This window comes from Raphanus sativus, chromosome 1 (genome assembly GCF_000801105.2).
Source record: "Raphanus sativus cultivar WK10039 chromosome 1, ASM80110v3, whole genome shotgun sequence".
Taxonomy (NCBI): Eukaryota; Viridiplantae; Streptophyta; class Magnoliopsida; order Brassicales; family Brassicaceae; genus Raphanus; species Raphanus sativus.
Window position 1 is genome coordinate 7,535,806 of NC_079511.1, and position 20,282 is coordinate 7,556,087.

The 20,282-nt window shown below is 35.2% G+C and overlaps 5 protein-coding genes across 5 annotated transcripts; 2 read left to right on the top strand and 3 right to left on the bottom strand.

The window, feature by feature from the left end:
• The first annotated feature begins 116 nt into the window (after positions 1-116).
• Positions 117-2,547, top strand: LOC108811132 (ACT domain-containing protein ACR11). Its single transcript, XM_018583184.2, has 10 exons — positions 117-463; positions 759-804; positions 896-1,024; positions 1,109-1,203; positions 1,292-1,376; positions 1,470-1,529; positions 1,787-1,842; positions 1,945-2,050; positions 2,139-2,207; positions 2,327-2,547. Exons 1-10 carry the CDS (start codon positions 306-308, stop codon positions 2,387-2,389), a joined length of 867 nt encoding a protein of 288 aa, XP_018438686.1. The 5' UTR covers positions 117-305; the 3' UTR covers positions 2,390-2,547.
• Positions 2,548-2,554: 7 nt separating this feature from the next.
• On the bottom strand, positions 2,555-4,743 carry LOC108811153 (ubiquitin-conjugating enzyme E2 36). The gene is made up of 8 exons (XM_057008444.1): positions 4,486-4,743; positions 4,259-4,286; positions 4,060-4,146; positions 3,710-3,768; positions 3,359-3,400; positions 3,174-3,247; positions 2,956-3,053; positions 2,555-2,850 (listed from the first exon to the last, which is right to left on the bottom strand). Exons 1-8 carry the CDS (start codon positions 4,519-4,521, stop codon positions 2,813-2,815), a joined length of 462 nt encoding a protein of 153 aa, XP_056864424.1. The 5' UTR covers positions 4,522-4,743; the 3' UTR covers positions 2,555-2,812.
• On the bottom strand, positions 4,485-7,896 carry LOC108837010 (dol-P-Man:Man(6)GlcNAc(2)-PP-Dol alpha-1,2-mannosyltransferase). Its single transcript, XM_018610093.2, has 10 exons — positions 7,535-7,896; positions 7,260-7,347; positions 7,011-7,170; positions 6,673-6,890; positions 6,271-6,566; positions 6,008-6,119; positions 5,765-5,903; positions 5,420-5,616; positions 5,237-5,326; positions 4,485-5,150 (listed from the first exon to the last, which is right to left on the bottom strand). The coding sequence occupies exons 1-10, from the start codon at positions 7,810-7,812 to the stop codon at positions 5,019-5,021; spliced, it is 1,710 nt and encodes a 569-aa protein (XP_018465595.2). The 5' UTR covers positions 7,813-7,896; the 3' UTR covers positions 4,485-5,018.
• A 792-nt stretch (positions 7,897-8,688) lies between these two features.
• Positions 8,689-10,095, bottom strand: LOC108811142 (ras-related protein RABA1b). The gene is made up of 2 exons (XM_018583192.2): positions 9,800-10,095; positions 8,689-9,252 (listed from the first exon to the last, which is right to left on the bottom strand). The coding sequence occupies exons 1-2, from the start codon at positions 10,018-10,020 to the stop codon at positions 8,823-8,825; spliced, it is 651 nt and encodes a 216-aa protein (XP_018438694.1). The 5' UTR covers positions 10,021-10,095; the 3' UTR covers positions 8,689-8,822.
• A 7,821-nt stretch (positions 10,096-17,916) lies between these two features.
• On the top strand, positions 17,917-20,074 carry LOC130511461 (uncharacterized). Its single transcript, XM_057008465.1, has one exon. The coding sequence runs from the start codon at positions 19,046-19,048 to the stop codon at positions 20,057-20,059; it is 1,014 nt and encodes a 337-aa protein (XP_056864445.1). The 5' UTR covers positions 17,917-19,045; the 3' UTR covers positions 20,060-20,074.
• The last annotated feature ends 208 nt before the right edge of the window (positions 20,075-20,282 follow it).

Here is a 20,282-nt window from a genome sequence, read left to right on the forward strand (position 1 = left end):
TTCCGATAAATTTGGGGGGCCAATATGATAAAGAAGTTTGTCGTATTCGAAATTATAAAAGTTTTTTTTTTTGGTGGGAATTTAATGAATTTATCATATGGAAGAGTGGGGAAGGAAAATGAAAGCTAGAGAGATGACTATCTAATGGTGAAGATAATTTTTGTATTTTTTTTTTAATTATGGTCCTCTCATGGCGGATAAGATGAGACCAGTCCAGAGGCTCTTGTTCTTCTTCCCTTTTTCTCTCTAACGTTTTCCTCACTTTCTTATTATTATTATTTTTTTGCTTCGGGTTCAAGTCAGCTATGGTGGCTATGGCCTCTGCTTCTGGTTCAGCTCTTTGTTTTACTGATGCTTCTAGTTCTCCCGCTATCAGACGTGATGTTGGAGCTTTCTGTCTTCCTCCTAGCACAATCACGTTTGGTTATGTCGATAAGCCTATTATAAATCTTCAGCGACTCAGGTTTCTATTTTTTCAAATATTTTATTTCTGAGAGTGTTTTGAGTTAGCTTATTCAGTTGAATACTAGCTAATCTTGTTGATCGACCAAAATCTAACAGTTTAGTAAAGAAAACAACACTATTATATAAATGACTTTAGTCAATACAACAGTTGATTAATTTTGAGTTGGAAAGGTTAACACACAAATTGTTTGACCATACTCTGTTTGTTGTATCTTGGTGAAACTGTTTGTGTTCTTTTACTGATCCCACCTTCAGTCAATCAATCAATCCCACTTTTCCTTTTTCTGTGTTAGATTATCAAGTTTGAAGCCACGAGCTGCAAACGCTACTGCTGTGGAGGTAGGAAATGATCGGATTACACAAGAAGAATATAGTACACAAAGGATCAGATAAATAATTTTAAAGAATTTTTTTTGTTTTTTATTTTCAGCAAGGTGGAAGTGCAGCTGATTCTGACAAAGTTCCAACTCCAGTGGTCATAATCGACCAAGATTCTGACCCTGAAGCAACCGTTCTGGAAGTTACATTTGGAGACCGTCTCGGAGCTCTGCTTGACACTGTAATGAGATGTTCTTCTTACTAACTTCCTTCGTTTTATTTTCACACTCTTATTTGCGAGTTTAACCAAATGTTTTTTTCACAGATGAATGCGCTCAAAAACTTGGGTCTAAATGTCGTCAAGGCTAATGTCTATCTCGATTCTTCTGGCAAGCACAACAAATTTGCCATTACTAAAGCGTACGTCTTTTCTTACATACTTAGCGTTACTTTTGAATCAAGTCATAAGTTGACTCTGGATTGAATGTTGTGCATTCTTCTGAAACAGGGATAGCGGAAGAAAAGTAGAAGACCCTGAGTTGCTCGAGGCCATCCGTCTCACTGTCATAAACAATTTGCTCGAGTTCCATCCTGTATAAACAACCACTTCTTGTATCCTATTTTGAAACTTTCTATCTTGTATCATTTCTCAAGTCGCACATTTGCTTGTCAATTATTTGGATCAGGAATCAAGTTCTCAGTTGGCAATGGGAGCAGCTTTTGGTGTTCTTCCACCAACTGAACAGGTTAAAAAAGAAACCCTTTAAGCTTGATGCTCTTTATCCATTTCTTTAGTGCCTTACCTTATCTATATTATTCGAGAATTTAATTATCTAATGCTTTTCAGTTTTCACTCACTCCACTCGGTCATCTAAAATAAGAACTAAGAAAATAGAAAACAAAGACTTAGCCAGATAATTATTAACATATTCCCATTTGGCGGGTCAATAAGATGAATAAGATATTAAGCACGCGACTGTATTTTGGATTGGGACGTTGACAGGTTGATGTGGACATTGCAACACATATAAAAATTGAAGATGATGGAGCAGACCGCAGGTAAATGGAAACCCATACCTTATCTTCAATGATCTCAACAATAATACACTTTTATCTTTCAATATATGATCCGATCCATAAGTATTGTTGTTGATAATGCAGTTTACTATACATAGAAACAGCGGATAGGCCTGGACTATTAGTTGAGCTTGTGAAGATGATTACAGATATCAGTGTAGCTGTCGAATCTGGAGAATTTGACACCGAGGTACACTTTAGTGATTTTAAACCTAATTCTTCTGATGATATATTCGCTCTGCTTTTTGATCACGTTGAATGTGAAACAAACGAAACAGGGTCTCTTGGCTAAGGTTAAGTTCCACGTAAGTTACAGGAACAAAGCCCTAATCAAGCCTCTCCAGCAGGTAACTAAAAATTAATAAAACAGAAAGCAGACTTCTTTCTCTTTCTTTCAAGGGCAAAACTATTTAATTCAAATCTTAATATGCTGTTTAGATGAGTAAAATCAAAATGTTGTGTGTAGGTTCTTGCCAATAGTCTGAGGTACTTCTTGAGGCGTCCATCTACTGACGAATCCAGTTTCTGAAAATGCAATTTTTAAGAAAAAAAAAAAGAAGTACAAATTGAAATATCATCTGTTTACATTTGACCAAAATAAGCTGCTTCATTTTAGTGGCCGTTTCATACATCTGTAATAGTAACATTTTCTCTACTTCGATCAGTTATCAAATTTACCTTTATCCACAGCCTGTGAAAAGTGAAATCTTATTGTCTACAGTGAGCAAATGATAATAGAACAACACAGACAAAGCTCATAAGTTAGTTTGCAAATATGGGCAAACGAGTCTTAAATACCCACCCAAGTTATACATATTCATAGAGTACAAATCTTTTTCTTTCCTGTTTTAGAAAAAAAAAGGATTCTAGATAAAACCTTGAGATGAGAGTGTTTCACCAGATAGATTGTTATTTAAAATGACAAGGAACTTTCTCCTTTTTGCACTCTATATCAAGCGCCACTTGCATATAGACGAGTCCACTCCTTAGCTGCATTATATGTTCACATTGATATGACATTAGAAGATTGATAGAGGAGGAATAACGAATTTTGTTGTAACTTTTTCAGTTTCTAGATAATATTATTATCATCACCTGTCTCCACAGCTTCTGCTTCATTGCTTTTCCAGTGCTTAGCTATGTTCTCAGAGAGGGGATCATCTGGGTTTGGTGCACTTAGAAGGGCTTGAATACTTTAAGAAAAATCGGCATTGGGGAATCATAATGTGTCAGTAATTAATATCAATAACTACTATAATGTCTTTGGTTTAGCAGAGACTAGCGAGAGTAAATTTATAGAAGATTATATATACCTCAAGAGCACGGTCCTTATTTGGAGAGCAGGACTCCACTTGTCTTTCAGTATGTCAAGGCAGATTCTTCCAAGCTATATATACGTAAAACAAAACAATATAAAACATATTACATAAATGATAAGGATATATAGTATGTGTTTGGACTTTGGATAGTTATCGAGATGGTAAGAGAAACAACAAACCTTGTCAATGTTAGGATGGTATATCTTGGTGAGAAACCTAACCTGTGTTACAGATTATATTATCAACAAAACCTCCCAAACTCTATATCAATACAGAAACTTGGATACCTTGTCTAATCTTTTATAAGTAAAAAATGCATTTGAATTTGTCAAAAAAAAAACAACAGTTGCCAATCTCATAAACCTACTAGGTACAAAAAAATTAAATTATTAAAGAGGAAAGACAATCACCTTAATAGCCATTAACAAGGAGTTCACTTAATATTTGTTGAGTTAAACTATTTATTACCACGGAATGTAGTGAATGGAGAAAAAACATGAAATGAGAAAAAAAGAGAGCAAAACTCTTACCTTGGGAGCTGCCATCGGATATTCTTCAGGCAAAAAGAGCTCCAACTTGAAAACGCCTCCTATGAAATAAAATAAAAAGATAACAAATATATAAATTTAATAGACAATTTAAAGAACGATAAAAACACTAATACTGGAAGAACTCGTATATATGAACAAGAAGCGGCGTGTCGATATGATGAAATCAAGGGGTAGCTAATAGACGCGTCTGTTATTCATAGCAGAGAGACACAGCAGATTCCATCACTCGTATAATAAAAAAAGGTAAAGGTAAATGAAACTGGTGGTAAGTAGCAGAAAGTAGTTATAAGCATGCATCCTCTAGAGAAGTGTTAAAAGAGTTTGAGTACCTTCATAAGGAGACTGGGTAGGACCAAGAATCATAACATTGAAGTAGCGCATATTTTCCTCAGACGGAGAGGCACTTATCCCGGGAGCTGCAACACACACACAACCATTATACTCCAAATTCAATTGAAAACATCTATTACCAAAAATCAACTTGTTTTCAGCTAACAATCAACTGTACAAATTAAGCGATGAGCTTACCAGGTTCACTAAGCAGACGTTGTGTTTCCTATCAGGAGATCGGAGAAAACAAAAAAAAAAGTCAGATCGTAAGTTCAGATAATATCAATTAATCGAAATTCACCCAGTTCAGATGAGTTACAAGCCGGTTTATTGCTTATTCTGATTCCAGATTAAAACAAAAGAAAAAGGAACCGAGAGAAATTGAGATTGGAGGAGAGTTTCGCAAAAGATCGTAGAAAACGCACCTTGATGATCCTTCGTGGAAGATTACTATTGGCCATTATTGCGTGCTATCCGATTTGATCGATCTCTCAGAGAATTTAGGTTTTTTTTTTTTTCTTTAGATAGAGAACGGAGCTAGCTAAAGAAGCTTGTTCGTCTCTCGTCTCGTTGATATAAAATTTCAGACAATGTTTACGAACTCTTTTTGTAAAATAAAGTAAAAGTTTCTTTTTCCGAGATGCCCTTCAAATCTTTTCATATGCTTTCATATGCGTTGGTCAAACGCCAACTTAAAAAAGACCCCCATAATGCTGCCAAATTGGGTTCAATAGAATCTCCAATAATTCATAACGATAAAAACAATTGCAGAATCATAATAATTCATTAGTACCGGACATTAACTACGGACCATTTTACTAGAAAGTCTCAACTACGGACCGTGTAAATGAAGTCTAAAGACGATACATGTCATATGCTGACTATTACATTCGGCCCAAGACTGGCCAATCAACTGAGTTCAGAGTTATCTGTCTACAGAGTTTTTTAAAAGACGATATCATTTTGGTACTCTTCTTAGTATTACGTATTTGCCGAACACGTTTTTCTCTTGCCACTTGTAAGGTATGAAGAACGATCTATACTTTGCTGGCGATAGCTCTCTATCTAGATATGGCAACACCGCTATAGCCTGCCAAAAGAAAAAACCACAATTGTGTAGTAGAGAAAAGTGAAATGTACAATATTTTCTTTCAGTAAGATGTTTGGTTCTTATACCTCCCATGTCGACAAGTCGCTGCCTCTATATGCATACGGTCTACTCAGCTGCAACTCAATGAGGAATGTGCAACTTTCAATATTCTTTAACTGAAAAAGGGAAAGAGAAAATCAAGCAAGTTTTTGGTTAGATAATTTTCAAGGATTTCATGAGAGAGAGAGAGAGAAGAGTGTGGGGTTTACAAATTGTTCATCAGATGCTTGGTTTTTGTTGTTGAAGTATGGAGGTGATGCTGCCGTGCCTCCAAGTGTATTGTTAAATGGGAATGGAAGAAGACCCCGGAATCCATCATCGATCCACCGTACTTCGCTAATGTAGTCAGGCACGAAAAACGATGATGGGTATCGGTGCCATTCACTTCCCACACACAGAACAGAACCTGACATACCAACAAAACCAAACAACAGTATTCAGAAAACTTTTGACATTACTATTACAATGGAGAATTACTATTACAGAGGTACTAGTGAGATGTGATCTTCTTCACTTGTGTATGCATTGTAATGATTGAAGAATTCTGTTTATACCTGGTCCAGCATCATCATGGTGCTCCAGCAGCTTGTAGACCTCTAAGGGAGCGGAATAGCCGTTGATCAGAGAAAATGTGCGAGCATGTGAAGCACACAAGATAAGACCAAGAATCACAGGTCGGAGGTATTTGGTTATCTGCATATCAAAACGAAATGTGAGAATCATATTCATACACTAGTTCTTCTCAATTAATGAAAAGGAATAATTCGGAGAATTATATGCTGTAAGTTAGAACTTACTGTCACCAGAAGACTTTCACGCGAGCTATACTTTTCCCGGAACAGCTCAGGAATGTTTTCAATAACAGCAGAAGCAGAAACACATATAAGAGGGTATATTGGATAAAGGAACCTGCAGCAATTGATTGACAATCATTAACATTGTTGGTCTAGTATCAGATATGTTAAAATGTATCATATAATCAGTTTTCTCTAGATCTAGAATTAGAAGCCAGCCTTATAAGTGGCCCAGAGACTACAAGATGAAAGATATTGAAGATCACCTTTCTTCTTTGTGGGGCTGAAGTGACATGAACGCCAGCCAAATATACATTGGCGAAATCACAACAAGTAAGCCACGGTCATACTTTCTTCGGATAACAGGAAATAGTGCGATGAACAAGAGTGCCAAAACGAAACACAAGTTGAAGTTGTTAAAACCATTTCTTATATAAAACAACGGTCCTTCAGTCCCATAGAGATGGCTTTCTCCACCCCCTAAGACATTGTATATCAAGAGGTTCAAAACGGAAGATGTCCATCTCTTGTAATAATAGTAATCCACAAGCACTGAGACTCCCTGAAAAAGAGGCAAAACTAGTTATAGAGTAAAAAAACAGTAAACATGCAATAACTCCCATAAAACCCACACATAGAAAGCACCTAGGATTGGGTGTTTGACTTACAAGGAGAAGAATAGAAGTGACAGCGCCAGAGATAAATGCTTGCTTGAATCTCTTAACCAGGGAGTAAATAACTACAGGTAAAAAGGCCAGGATAGAGAATGGCCAGCCAAGAATCACCCCGACAACCGAAACTGCAACAGCCATGGCATACTTCTCGAAAAGTAACAAACCAGAAGAGAGACTGATGGCGTACATAGAGAACGAACTCGGGAGGAAACCTAGGCCAATTATAGGGAAACAAAATCAATATCTAAACTAAAGATTGAAAGAATAATATATGCATATTAAGAATAATCTTAAACAAGTACCACAAAAGCTATACTAAACAGAACACTCACTGGTGCTAGCAAAGAAGCAGCCACTGGTTAAACAAAGCATCGCAACTGCATACGTCCCGAGACGCTTCCCGTACTTTCTGGAGAGTGCAACAACAAGGACAGTGTCTGACACTGCAGAAACCAGTCCCAGAAAGAGTCTCACCGCATAGAAAACTCTAACCTAACCACATGATATACAAAAAAACACAAGTCGATAAGATATATATACACACTAATTCGAATACAATCCACGAAGTCTACAGTGCGTACCTTGTCATCACCAAACCACCAAGCAGCAGGCCGCCCAGCCAGCTCATGGAACAGAATGTATAAGTAAGAGCGAAGAGCAAAGTTGGAACTGCAAAACAAACAAAAACAAAAAGGTAACTAATCTCATGACTATGATCCCAAACGCACACTGCCTCACAAATCTAAAGTAACAACAACTAAGCCTTTTCCGTCACAGCTTTCACCAAAACACAATCGAGCTAACAACCATCACTAATGCGAATATTAATACAGTACAATGTAGCGAGCGCGAAAACCTGTATTCCCAGGTTTGAAACCCAGACTTGTAGAGAAGATAATGGAGAGGCTCCCAGTAATTGAAGACTTCGTCGCAGTCATGAACGATGTTAGAAGTCGCGCTCATGTAGCGGAGATAACAAAGCGCTATAAACGGCAAGAACCACCCGAGACCGCGATCCTCCGCGTCCCCGCCGTTAGATCGGCTAGGCTTGTCAGTCTTCGAGTATGGCTTCGAGGAAGATGAGGAAGAGCCGGGTATCAGTGGACGCCTCTGCCGCGTCGTCGTTAGATCCATCGGAAAATGGTTTTGGTGAGGCGAGTGCAGATTGCAGAAGCTCCCTTCTCCGTGAAGCAATGAAAAAGTAAACTGAAAAGTATCTGGCAGACTCATCAGAGTGAAGGGAAGGCTAAATTGCTATATTGATAGTTGGGCCCAGAAAATGTCTGAATCAGAATGTTTTAGATGGGCTTCTTATTCTTTGGCCCATTATTCATTTTTTTAATATGTTTTATATGGGATTCGTTTGTTCCATGAGCTTGTTCTTTGTATTGAATATGGGGAATTTTTAGAGGACAAAGTCTCCAGTCTGGAGCTTGTGAAGGTGGCTATAGAAACTGACGATGAGACTCCGCTCAAGGCCAAAAGTTCAGTCCTCTATATAGCTTTTAGAGGACTGGCTATTGATGGTACTGATGAGTCAGATGAACGGAAAGCTGTAATCAAAAGCCTGTTCAACGAGCTTACAGGATCTTTGGCTCTCCAGGGTATCTTATGCAAAGGAGTGGCTCCTATGAGTGCGGAAGAGTACTTCTGTTTTGTTTAAATATAGGCGTCTCTTAGGCCACCTACCTGTTGTTTTTTTTTTTTTTTTATATAATTTGGTGTCTGGACTTTGGTGTAGTAATATAACTATTTCTGTGTTTGCTTTTGGATTTGAATAACAGTGACCTATTTATTTACTGTTTGGTCGCAATTTTTTTTTAATAGTTACTCGTTACTAGAATCGCTTTTTCTATTCTTCGTCTTACACATTTGGACAAAGATTGAATCCGTCTCTCGTTGATGTATCGTATCCTAAACAAGATTGAGATTACTACTTCGAAACACGGTGGCTCGCTCAGTTGCTGTTGTAGTCTAGAACTGGCTGACCAGCAACACTTTGAAACAAAGTTTGAAGGAACATTATATCATGTATAGTCTAAAGCTCATATTGATGTTCATATTGTTACAAAACAAGAACAGAATAAAACAATGGACCATGGGGTTACAACTCTTTCTCAGCAGATTTTTAAAAGAGAAGCCTATCAATTTGAGCAGCAGCCGAGTTTCTTCAGAGCAGATACATCGTTTTTAACTTCGATTTTCTCACCTTTGGGAACAGATCCGTTCCCATCTTCACCAGCTTCGACTTGCTTCTTGCTCGTGATGCGGTATATCTGTGTTAACACCTCTGCAAACGCATCCTCCACGTTTGTGGCTTCTAGGGCAGATGTTTCCATGAAGCAAAGCGATTCCTGCTCAGCATAGGATTTCCCATCTTCCGTCGGAACAGCTAGTAAATGGCGCAGATCAGATTTGTTACCAACGAGCATCACCACAATGTTTGGTTCAGTGTGGTTCTTGAGCTCCTTTAACCACCGGTCTACGTTCTCAAACGTTGCACGGCGGGTTACGTCATATACTAGGAGTGCGCCAACGGCTCCACGGTAGTATGCACTGGTGATGGCACGGTACCTGTGAAGAGAATCAAACTGCGTCTTAAGATTACATTTCTAACAAAAGTTAATTGTAGTGTTCATGATTGTAGTGATCACTGAACAAGAAAAGATCACATCAGTCCTAATTCCAATTAAGATTCAACTCAATCAAATCATGGTCGTAATGAGTCAAACACATAGACTATTATTCAATCTACATTCACATTATTAGCTACCACCACAATCTTTCCTTGGTGGTCAAATGCCGTCAACGCTTAATCATAAGAGCAATATTTGAGAGTAAAAAGTCAACGGAGAGACTCTCTAGTAAAATGCTGGTATACTACATTCACTACTACAAAACTAGGAACAAGCACAGTGAATGAATCAGGCACTGAATAATCACCAACTCCAGACCTAGAAGAGAATAGTCACCATCTCTAGTCTCTAAATGATGTCATACGAAACGTATCAGAAGATATATATGTGCAAAAGGAGCTAAGATAGTTGAGAGTGATCTCAAGCAATACACTCACTTAGCAAGATCTAAGCTAGACGACCAAAAACACGAAGAAGAGACGAACCTCTCTTGACCAGCGGTGTCCCAAATCTGAGCTTTGATGACCTTACCCTCGACTGCTAAGGTGCGAGTGGCGAACTCGACCCCAATGGTGGATTTAGACTCGAGATTGAACTCGTTTTTGGTGAATCTGGATAGGAGATTTGATTTTCCTACTCCGGAGTCGCCTATGAGAACTACTTTGAAGAGGTAATCATAGTCATCTTCCACTCTGTACCCCGCCATGATCTCCTCCCGCCGTCTCAGAGAGTGGTTGCTTTGCTTCTTCTCGGCGATTTACTGGTAGTGTAAACTGAGATTTGAAAATAACCCGAGAGACAATGTTGTAAAGGTTAACTTCACAGTCGGTGACGGTCTGTGATAATAAACAGAGAGATCTAGTCCGTTGATCTGTCATGCGCGTGGGTGATTCTTTTTTTTCTTACAATTTCTTTTACACTTGACATTCAGTGCCATGTGTTCTTTGAAAGATGTGCGTGTGCGTTCCCAGTCACTGAAGACTTTGAGATTATATTAGATTGACGCTCCAAGACTCGAGTCTATGACTCTTAGACTCTTAGACCATGATTATTGGTATGCCTTAAGGCATCCCTTAAGGGGGAAGCACTAGGACCAAGAGAGAAAAAATGAGAAAAAACCCTTAATTAAGGGATGTTCCTTATGGTTTCATGACCAAAAAAAAAAAAAAAAAAGAAAGATTATGGACTTTTCATCATTCTACCGATAATGATGCCCTTAGTGACAGCTTCATAATACATAGTATTGGTCCCTCGGCCAAGGTGGACACTGATGTTCGCTTTAATGTAGAAGATGGTGTCCCACTGGGACCAGATCATTCTTCCAAGATAATTTAGTTTCTCACCGGGTTATCTTCAGTGAAAAAATGAAAATCTCTATCGACACTCTTGATGTATGTAAAACATGGTTGATTTAATGCCATTGCGCTTGTACACTTTTGTTAGTGAACTCATGTTTTCTTTTATCCTGCTGCACAGATGATTCATGATTATTGTGGAATAGAACAGCTACCTCAGTTCTCCAACTTGTCTTCTCTCGAGATTGTAGAGCTGGAGACACCTCATATTATATACAAGGAAAGGGAAGGAATACTACGAATCCTGGGAACATCAAGTAAAATGAAATTAGCAAAATACTTCCTAGAGAATTGTGGAGCTCTCAAGGAACTGATTAATGTAAGTCGGAATTTCTCTTACATCATCAACGAAATCATGTCGATTCCAAAAAAATCTAGGGGGTGTGAATTTTTCACTTTTGAGTGAGACGTGGTGGGATATGATATCTCGGAACAAACAGTCGCAGCAAACTTTGAATAAAGAAGAAGAACGTGGCGGAAGCTTAGTGGCTCAGCAATTGTTACTCATTTGAAGTTCTTCCAAGGTGGTGAAACCTCTGTCAAAGACAATCAATGGAAATTCAATAGGTTAAGCAATCTACCTGATTCCTTGCTATGCAAGATATTCTCTGACGTTTCCACCAGTGAATCGGTTTGCACCAGCGTTCTATGGAGAAATCTCTGGTTAAATGTTCCATCTATGGACTTAGATTCCAACAATTTTTCAGATGATGATGACGTCTTTGTGAGTTTCATGGACAAGTTCTTCGGTTCTGAAAATTAACAACACTTGGAGAGATTCAAGCTTAAATATGAGGTGTCTGAGCATGATGAATCTCTTTTCTAGTCTTGGAATGATGGTGTGGCTAGGCGTAGAGTTCGTCATCATCATGTTTGTAACACGAAGTGGGATGATGGGTTAGTCACGATGCCTACATTTATCTATTAATTGTGAGAGATTGGTGAAGCTAAATCTCTACTTTGTGTTCTTGGATCATCCTGAATCTGTATCTTTGCCTTGTGTCAAGATTTTGCATCCAAAGAAGGTCAGGTACGATGATGATTCGACTATGGAAACTTTAATATCGAGCTGTCCTGTTCTCGAGGAGTTGACCATATATTACTTGATCCCACTGATTCTTTGGAAGTGCATGTGCATTATCAATGTTATAAGTAAATAAAAGAAGAGAAGAAATTGAAGTGTCTTATTCTAGTAAACTATATATCGATATACAATAGTTTGAAGACCAAGTACAACTTGGATACTTGAAAGAGGAGGAATCTTTATTTGCCAAATTGAGAAACATGTTATTCTTTCAATCTCTTTGTGTGTCTCATTCTCTTTTCCATTAAAACATGATGGGGTAAAATTTTGAAATGACAATCGCGAAAAAGAGAAAATAGTTAAAACCACTCAAGTTTTTACACACTTGTTGACCAAAATCCTTTGTAGCTCAAACTGTTTGAAACTACTAAATTTTCTGTTTTAATGTTCTTAAAAAAGTCATTACTGAGATCAACAAATTTTTAAATAAATGTTTTATTTAATTAATAGTTAATCATTAAATATATACTTATATTTTTTCCAATATAATTACCACACAATAGTTGGACATTTTCTATAACCAACTGAATAATGAAAAAAGAGTTGAGCACAAATATAATAACCACACACTAATTAGAAAAACACAAGTCAAACAAATCTAACCAATTTTTAAGGATTACCGTGTAAAACATGTGTTACTAGTTACATTATTCTATCTATAATTAATCTCCATTTTAAATAGAAACTAAAACCATTAAACTAGTGAACCAAAAAATAAAATTTTTAGTAAACCTGTCTTTAACGTAGTAATATCACGCATAGCGATATGTTTTCATCACATCTTGCTATCTTTTGCGTCATCCTGATTGCATTATTTCCTCTTCATGAATGTATGTGTTTATACTAGTTTTCCTTTGCTCATCATATCTATCTTATTAAAATAGAAACATTCTGTTGGACCTAACATTTATTTTGTAAGTTTTTAAATTAAATACACCTTTATACTTTATAGTTAAACATACATTTAATCACTAATGTTCCTTTATTTATATTACTATCCATGTTTCCAAACAATATATTTATTTCTTTATACTAATATCAGTGTTTCCAAACAATATACTTATTTCTATATACTACTATCAATATTTTCAAACAATATATTTTTATACTACTATCAATGTTTCCAAATAATACAATAATTAATCTTAGTTATTTTATATCTATCATTTTCTCTTTAAAATTTTGTAGAAACGTCATAATTTCATAAATTGCAAAATAGTGAACCTTAAAACTTCGATTATAAGATTACAAATTATGAAAATATTACAATTTAAATCCAATTAAATTACATATCGGTCATCCATCAGTTCAATCGGTTAGTCTCGGGTTTTAGTGATTTTTTAATATGAATATTTTAAAAACATAAATTGAATTGTCAGATCTCCGAATTAACCGGTATAATCACAATCGGGTTGAATTTAAAAATACTGATTTAAATGCAAAAATATTTTAAATACACACTCTTTAAAAATTACCAAAATATTTGTTAAATTATTAGTGAAATTTTTCATCGTAAAATATCTCGCGTTTCAAAGGCGTGGATCAAAATCTAGTATCTATATTATCGTTGCAATCACATCAAGATATCCAAGTGATATTGCTGGTATTATTTTGTTTATATAGGCCATGCTGGCAAAACTGGCCCATTTTGCGTACCAGCCAGTTGTAACGTTAATGACAAGAATCGCAGTTGTGCTCAATGTCACATTCCCTCCCCACGCAAGTCAACTGCTTTCAAGAGTATGGCAGAATGTAATGCTGCGTGCAAGACATAAGTTATCTCAAAATGTGCAAAATAACACTGAATAAACGTTTTATTTAATAACATAACTAGATTTTGACCCGCGCTTTTGAAGCGCAGGATATTTTACGATGAAAAATTTCACTAATAATTTAACAAATATTTTGGTAATTTTTTAAGAGTGTGTATTTAAAATATTTTTCATTTAAATCAGTATTTTTAAATTCAACCCGATTGTGATTATACTGGTTAATCCGGAAATCTAACAATTCAATTTATGTTTTTTAAATATTCATATTAAAAAATCACTAAAACCCGAGACTAACCGATTGAACTGATGGATGACCGATATGTAATCTAATTGAATTTAAATTGTAATAGTTTCATAATTTGTAATCTTATAATCGAAATTTTAAAGTTCACTATTTTGCAATTTATGAAATTATGATGTTTCTACAAAATTTTAAAGAGAAAATGATAGATATAAAATAAATAAGATTAATTATTGTATTATTTGGAAACATTGATGGTAGTATAAAATATATTATTTGAAAACATTGATAGTAGTATATAGAAATAAGTATATGGTTTGGAAACACTGATAGTAATATAAAGAAATAAGTATATTGTTTGGAAACATGGATAGTAGTATAAAGAAAGGAACATTAGTGATTAAATGTATGTTTAACTATAAAGTATAAAGATGTATTTAATTTAAAAATTTACAAAAATAAATGTTAGGTCCAACAGAATGTTTCTGTTTTAATAAGATAGATTCATCAGCTTTCCATTTAGATTATAATACAGAAGTTTATTTGAGTCCAACAAATAAAATTTATTCCTATTGTATATGTGCTTAGATATCTCCATAGTATACATAATCCTCTTATATATCAATTGAGAAATCATTTTAGTGATTCTTATTTATGTGTCATTCATAGAAGAGCACTCCATTTTATTGTTTTAATTTGATTAGTTGACATTTCTTATTTTTAATTTATTAATTCAATTATAAAGAAACTAAATCAAGAACAAACTTACAACAATAGCCAAACAAATCATACTTAGCAATAATGACTTTTACAAATATGTATTTAAGGAAATTGTGTCAGCAACGTTCGATTTTCCTATATTTTAATGTTTCCAATTATATCTAACTATCATTGTAATTTTGGGTAAGTTATAAAAAATAACTAGATAAGAACATTTCAAATAAAATATTACATATAATAACTAATTTCAGAATAAATGTTAAAACATAATTTGTACTAAAATCTAAACTATTAAAACTGAAATACATATAATAATTAATCCTAACTAGTCTACAATAATTTTATCATATGCCACTGTAATTAAAACAAATAAATTAATGATTAATTTAAATAATAACTATTGTCTAACCGGACTGAGATTATGCCGGAGATTCTGGTGGCAATGGTCTCGGTCTTTTTGTGAAATGGTAGTGAGTCAAACAATTAATATAATACTATACTAAAATTTAAAATTAATCATAATTTTTTTCTGTTGATTTTCAAAATCGATGAATATAAAACTGCAATTATTTGGCTCTAAACCAATTAGTTTAGTTTAAACCTAGATTACAAGATGGTCTCTTAAATATTAGTTAGATACAGTTTCTATAACCAGTTTAAAACTAATAATATAATCCTAATCCTTAGGCTCTGTGATTAAGCAAAAAAATCAAGATTAAGCTTTAGAAACAATAACTATGCACATGATGATGTATGGAGTATGAAAATGTATGTCTCTTTTGAGTTTCTGGTCTTACCAGATGTGAACATGTATATCAGGCAACATATGTTGTATGTAATGCTAATGCAAACCCCTAAGGCTCAAGTATCTAAAGTTGATAGCGTCACTGTCTTCGAAGAATCATCATGAATGAATTCATCAGCTCCGTTGATAAGTTGGATATTCTTGGTTTGATTACTTTCAGCCAAAGCTATCTTCTTATGTTGATCTCACGTGTCAGAGATTTAACCATCTCTTTAAGAATTTGTTGCTTCTCTTCCACTCTGTACCCTTACCATCTCTCGGCGATTAATCAGATTGGAAAGAACTCAAGAGAAAATCGTATAGGAACGTACGTGACCGTCGGTGAAAGTATGTGATTATAAGTAAGCGGAGATCCGGTCCGTTGATCTCGTGACGTTGAATTGTTGATATGCTCAATGCCATGCTAGCAACGTATTATAAATAATCACTGTATTAAACAATGGTTAGTGCCATGATAAATGCCGTTGACGATGTTTTAAATCCATGAAAATTTTCTTCTTCATAATATAAAATAAAATAAAAAAATTTCTTCTTCTTCCCCACCGAGAAAGTCTGTGTGGTATTTTGACGGAGAACTTACTGTGGTTTTTGTCTTGCCCGGAAGGTATTTTCAGTAGCTCATTTCTGTTTGATTAATTTTTTTTTTGTTCTTGGACGTTAACTTTCTGCTAACTTTGCAATCTCAGATTTACATGTTAAATCTCAGACTTAGGAGTTACACATGGATGGTGGTGAAACCTCTGTCAAAGAGAATCAGAGGAAATTTGATAAGTTAAGCAATCTACCTGATTCCTTGCCATGCAAGATACTCTCTGACTTTTCCACCAAGGAATCGGTTTGCACCAATGGAGAAATCTCTGGTTAAATCTTCCATCTTTGGACTTGGATTCCAACAATTTTTCTGAAGATGATGATGTCTTTGTGAGTTTCATGGACAGGTTCTTGGGTTCTGGAAATGAGCAACACTTCTCGTGCTCGTAGCTCGATAGGAGATCAAGAGCCGTGGGAGAGATTCAAGCTGAAATATGAGGTGTATGAGCATAATGAATCTCGTTTCAAGTCTTGGATCTGATGGTATGACTAGGCGTAGAGTTCGTCATCTTCATGTTCGTAACGAGAAGTGCAATGATGGGTTAGGTACGATGCCTCCATCTATCTATTAGTCATCTGAGAGATTGGTGAAGCTAAATCCCTACTGTGTGTTCTTGGATCATCCTGAAACTACATCCTTGCCATATGTCAAGATTTTGCATCTAAAGAAGGTCAGGTACGATGATGATTCGATGATGATTCGACTATGGAGACTTTAATATCGAGCTGTCCTGTTCTCTAGGAGTTGACCATTTTACTTGATCCCACTGATTCTTTGGAAGTGTGTGTGCGTTATTAATGAATCAAGTAAATAAAAGAAGAAAAATAATTGATGTGTCTTGTTCCATTGATAGTGAATTATATATCCATATACAATAGCCTAGAGATCAAGTACAGTTTAGGTACTTGGAAAAAGAACAATCATTCTTTGCCAAATTGGGAAAAACGTTGTCCTTTCACTCTCCCTGCGTGTCTTGTTCTCTTTTCCACTAAAACATGATGGGGTCAAATTATGGAATGACAATTGCGAAGGATAGAAAGCTAAAACCACTCAAGTTCTTGCAAACTTCGATGACCAAATCCTTTTATACCTCAAATGGTTTGAAACTACTAAAATTTATGTCTCAATGTTCTTCAGAGACTCATTACCGAGATCACAAATATTTCTAAAGAAATAGTTTATTTAATTATTAGTTAATCTATCAAATATGATAACCACACAATAGTTGGACGATTTCTGAAAGCAACTTAATAAGGAAAAAAAAGAGTCGGGCACAAATATGATAGCCATACACTATTTAGAAAAAAAACAAGTCAAACAAATCTAACCAATTTTTAAGGATTACCGCGCAAAACATGCATTACTAGTTACATTATTGTATCTATAAATTAATCTTCATCTTAAACAGAAATGACAACCATTAAACTAGTAAACCAAAAAAAAAAGAAAACTCTAATTAATAAACCTGTCTTTATTATAATAATATCACAAAGATCAAAATGTCTTCATCACAGTTTGCTATCTTTTGCGTCATCCTGATTGCATTATTTCCTCTTCATGAATGTATGTGTTTATACTAATATCCCTTTGCTCATAATATATCTATATTATCGTTGCAATAACATCAAGATATCTAAGTGATATTGCTGTTGCTTTTTGTTTATATAGTTGTCGATGGCCAAAACACTCAAGGGAAACCATTCTGCGCACCAGTCAATTGCGACACTAAAGACAAAAATCGCAGTTGTGCTCACTGTCACTATATCTCCCCACGCAAGACAACTATTTTCAAGAGCTTAGCAGAATGTAATGCTGGGTGCAAGTAGGGTGCAAGGCATACGTTATCTCAGAGGCATGAAAATAATACCTAATTTATCTGCTTCCTACTTTGATTATAACACATAAGCTTATTTTAAGTCCAACAAATAAAATTTATGCATAATGTATGTATGTTTAAAGATTTCCATAGTCTACACAATAGTTTAACCTATTTTCTCTCCTTCTGTTTTGTTTTAATTTTCTTAAAAGTGTTATAAACGTGAAAAATGGAATGTCAACAAAGGAAGCACCGATCATTGAAAATGATCGTGTGAAGTAAATTATGTGGAGCCCACTGCCACTATGCACACACAGTAACTTTCTCTTTTTACTTCTATATAAACGATTGTTTCGATCGATTGTAATGCGCACTTTTACACCATTCTCTTCTTCCTCATATAACTTACTCTCTCTCTCGTTATTATACTTATATCAGTGTTCTTTTATTTCTGCGGGTATAAAATTTCACTCTTATTTAAATTTTTCGATACTATAAAATTGTAAGTTATTTTATAACACGTTATCAGCACGATCACTCTGCAATTCGGTAAAGTTTATATGTATCATATTTACCCTGCTATAATGGCCGGTATACCGCCTATATTATTGTTTATTATTTTATAGTGTTTGTTTTAATTCACTATTATTTATCTATATTAATGCGGGCGGTATGTCGCCTCGTTAATAAACCTTGATTGTTAATTACACCATTATCATTTGGCTTGGCTGTGCCGCCGCAAAATTTATTCAATATTAAAATATAAATTAATCTATCACCATAATACGATTAATATTTATTTGTGTATTATATTAATTTTATTATACAAATGTTTGCTCACCTATAAAAAAAAAAAAATATATATATATATATATATAGTGAAATTTACTAAAATTGATTGACTGATTATTACGATATTTTCAAACTGTTTTTCGATTTAACGATTCAACCCCAACGGTCACAAAGAAAAAAATTCAAAAATTTTACCTTTTTACAACGGCTATGAACAGTATTTTTACATCTATAAATACATTCATACTTCACTCATTTTCTTCATCCAAACATTTCATTATCTCTCAAATATTTTCAAATCGCTCTCCTCCGGTTTTTCATTCCAAGAAAGATGATTCGCGCGTTTTTGATTTTAGTTGCAATTCTAATTTGTGTATCTATTTACGGTTTATTCGTTGGAGAATTTGCTCCGGGGGAATTTACGATGAATATCGGTTTACTTTTCTATACATTATTTCTATTTGTAATTGCTTGCATGATTAATGTAAACGGTTCATTTTAAATATTATAAAATTCTAATAAAATTTACTATTTTGTGTCTTGGAAATTCAGAAATGGCAAATATTGAAAAACTTCAGTTTCCGGCTTTGGAAATAACTGGGGCAAATTACACGGCATGGATAACTAATATGGAGCTTCATCTAGACTCAGAGAAAATACTCGAGACAATAAAAGAAGGGAATAAATCAGCTTCTCACGAAAGATCTAGGGCCGTAATATTTCTGAGAAAACACCTAGATGAAAATCTTACGCATGACTATGCGAGGGTAAAAGATCCTCTAGATCTTTGGAAAGCCCTAAAGGAGAGGTTTGATAACCAGAAGAAAATAACTCTTCCCCATGCACTCGATGAGTGGGCGAACCTACGATTTCAAGATTTTGAAAAGGTGGAAACGTACAATTCCGCTATATTAAGGATAGCGGCGCAATTAGAATATTGCGGTAAGCCCGTAACGGAAGCAGAAATGCTTGAGAAGACTTACCAAACGTTCCACAAAAACCATTATGTTCTACAAGAACAATACAGAAACCGTGGATACACGAGGTTCTCTGAACTCGCTGTAGCGCTCATGATAGCGGAGAAAAATAATGAACTCCTTATCAAAAATCACAATACCCGACCCACGGGAACCAAAGCATTTCCTGAGGTGAATGCGACGGATGTAAAAAATCCGGAAAGAGGAAATTTTTCCTATCGTGGTCGTGGTCGTGGTCGTGGTCACGGTCGTGGTCGTGGCCATCGATTTAATCGTGGTAATGAAAGGAGTTACAACCCAAGAGGAAGGGGATCCAACACATGGAATCGATCCAATCGTGGAAAAGGGAATGAAGCCCAAGAAAACCCTACTCGTAAAAACGAGAACGTCTGTTACAGATGTGGATCGAAGGGGCATTGGTCTCAAGTATGCCGAACTCCTCAGCATCTATGTAAGTTGTACCAAGAAACCATCAAAGGCAAATCAAAGGAAGTTAATCTCAATGAGCACTTCGAGGGTACAACATCTACATACCTTGAGTCTTCTGACTTTATGGACGATGTCAACGAGGCCACTCATCAAGATAATTAAAATGCTTATAGTAATCAAGCCCAATAATGCCAGTGATGTCATAAATTATTATTACTATTATGTATTTTCAGTTCTAGAATAAAATTGTTTTTCGAAACAACTAATGTATAATTATAGTCTAATGTATAAGTGTGTGTGCTTATAATCAATGTATAATTATATAATGTTTACTTATGAAAATTTATTTTCTTTATTAATATTAATTGTGTGTTACAGAAATGGA

Bases quoted from the DNA above. Each gene is read 5' to 3' on its own strand.
- LOC108811132 (XM_018583184.2), top strand. From the start codon at position 306: ATGGTGGCTATGGCCTCTGCTTCTGGTTCAGCTCTTTGTTTTACTGAT. The intron at 1,025-1,108 runs GTAATGAGATGT...TTTTTTTCACAG, and splicing joins TCGGAGCTCTGCTTGACACT to ATGAATGCGCTCAAAAACTT. The intron at 1,204-1,291 runs GTACGTCTTTTC...CTTCTGAAACAG, and splicing joins AAATTTGCCATTACTAAAGC to GGATAGCGGAAGAAAAGTAG.
- LOC108811153 (XM_057008444.1), bottom strand. From the start codon at position 4,521: ATGGCCAATAGTAATCTTCCACGAAGGATCATCAAG. The intron at 3,054-3,173 runs GTATATATAATC...TTTTTCTTAAAG, and splicing joins ATAAGGACCGTGCTCTTGAG to TATTCAAGCCCTTCTAAGTG. The intron at 2,851-2,955 runs GTGATGATAATA...CATATAATGCAG, and splicing joins AGCAGAAGCTGTGGAGACAG to CTAAGGAGTGGACTCGTCTA.
- LOC108837010 (XM_018610093.2), bottom strand. From the start codon at position 7,812: ATGGATCTAACGACGACGCGGCAGAGGCGTCCACTGATACCCGGCTCT. The intron at 5,904-6,007 runs GTAAGTTCTAAC...TTTGATATGCAG, and splicing joins GTGAAAGTCTTCTGGTGACA to ATAACCAAATACCTCCGACC. The intron at 5,327-5,419 runs GTAAACCCCACA...TCCCTTTTTCAG, and splicing joins AAGCATCTGATGAACAATTT to TTAAAGAATATTGAAAGTTG.
- LOC108811142 (XM_018583192.2), bottom strand. From the start codon at position 10,020: ATGGCGGGGTACAGAGTGGAAGATGACTATGATTACCTCTTCAAAGTA. The intron at 9,253-9,799 runs GTTCGTCTCTTC...TTCTCTTCACAG, and splicing joins GACACCGCTGGTCAAGAGAG to GTACCGTGCCATCACCAGTG.
- LOC130511461 (XM_057008465.1), top strand. From the start codon at position 19,046: ATGGCAAATATTGAAAAACTTCAGTTTCCGGCTTTGGAAATAACTGGG.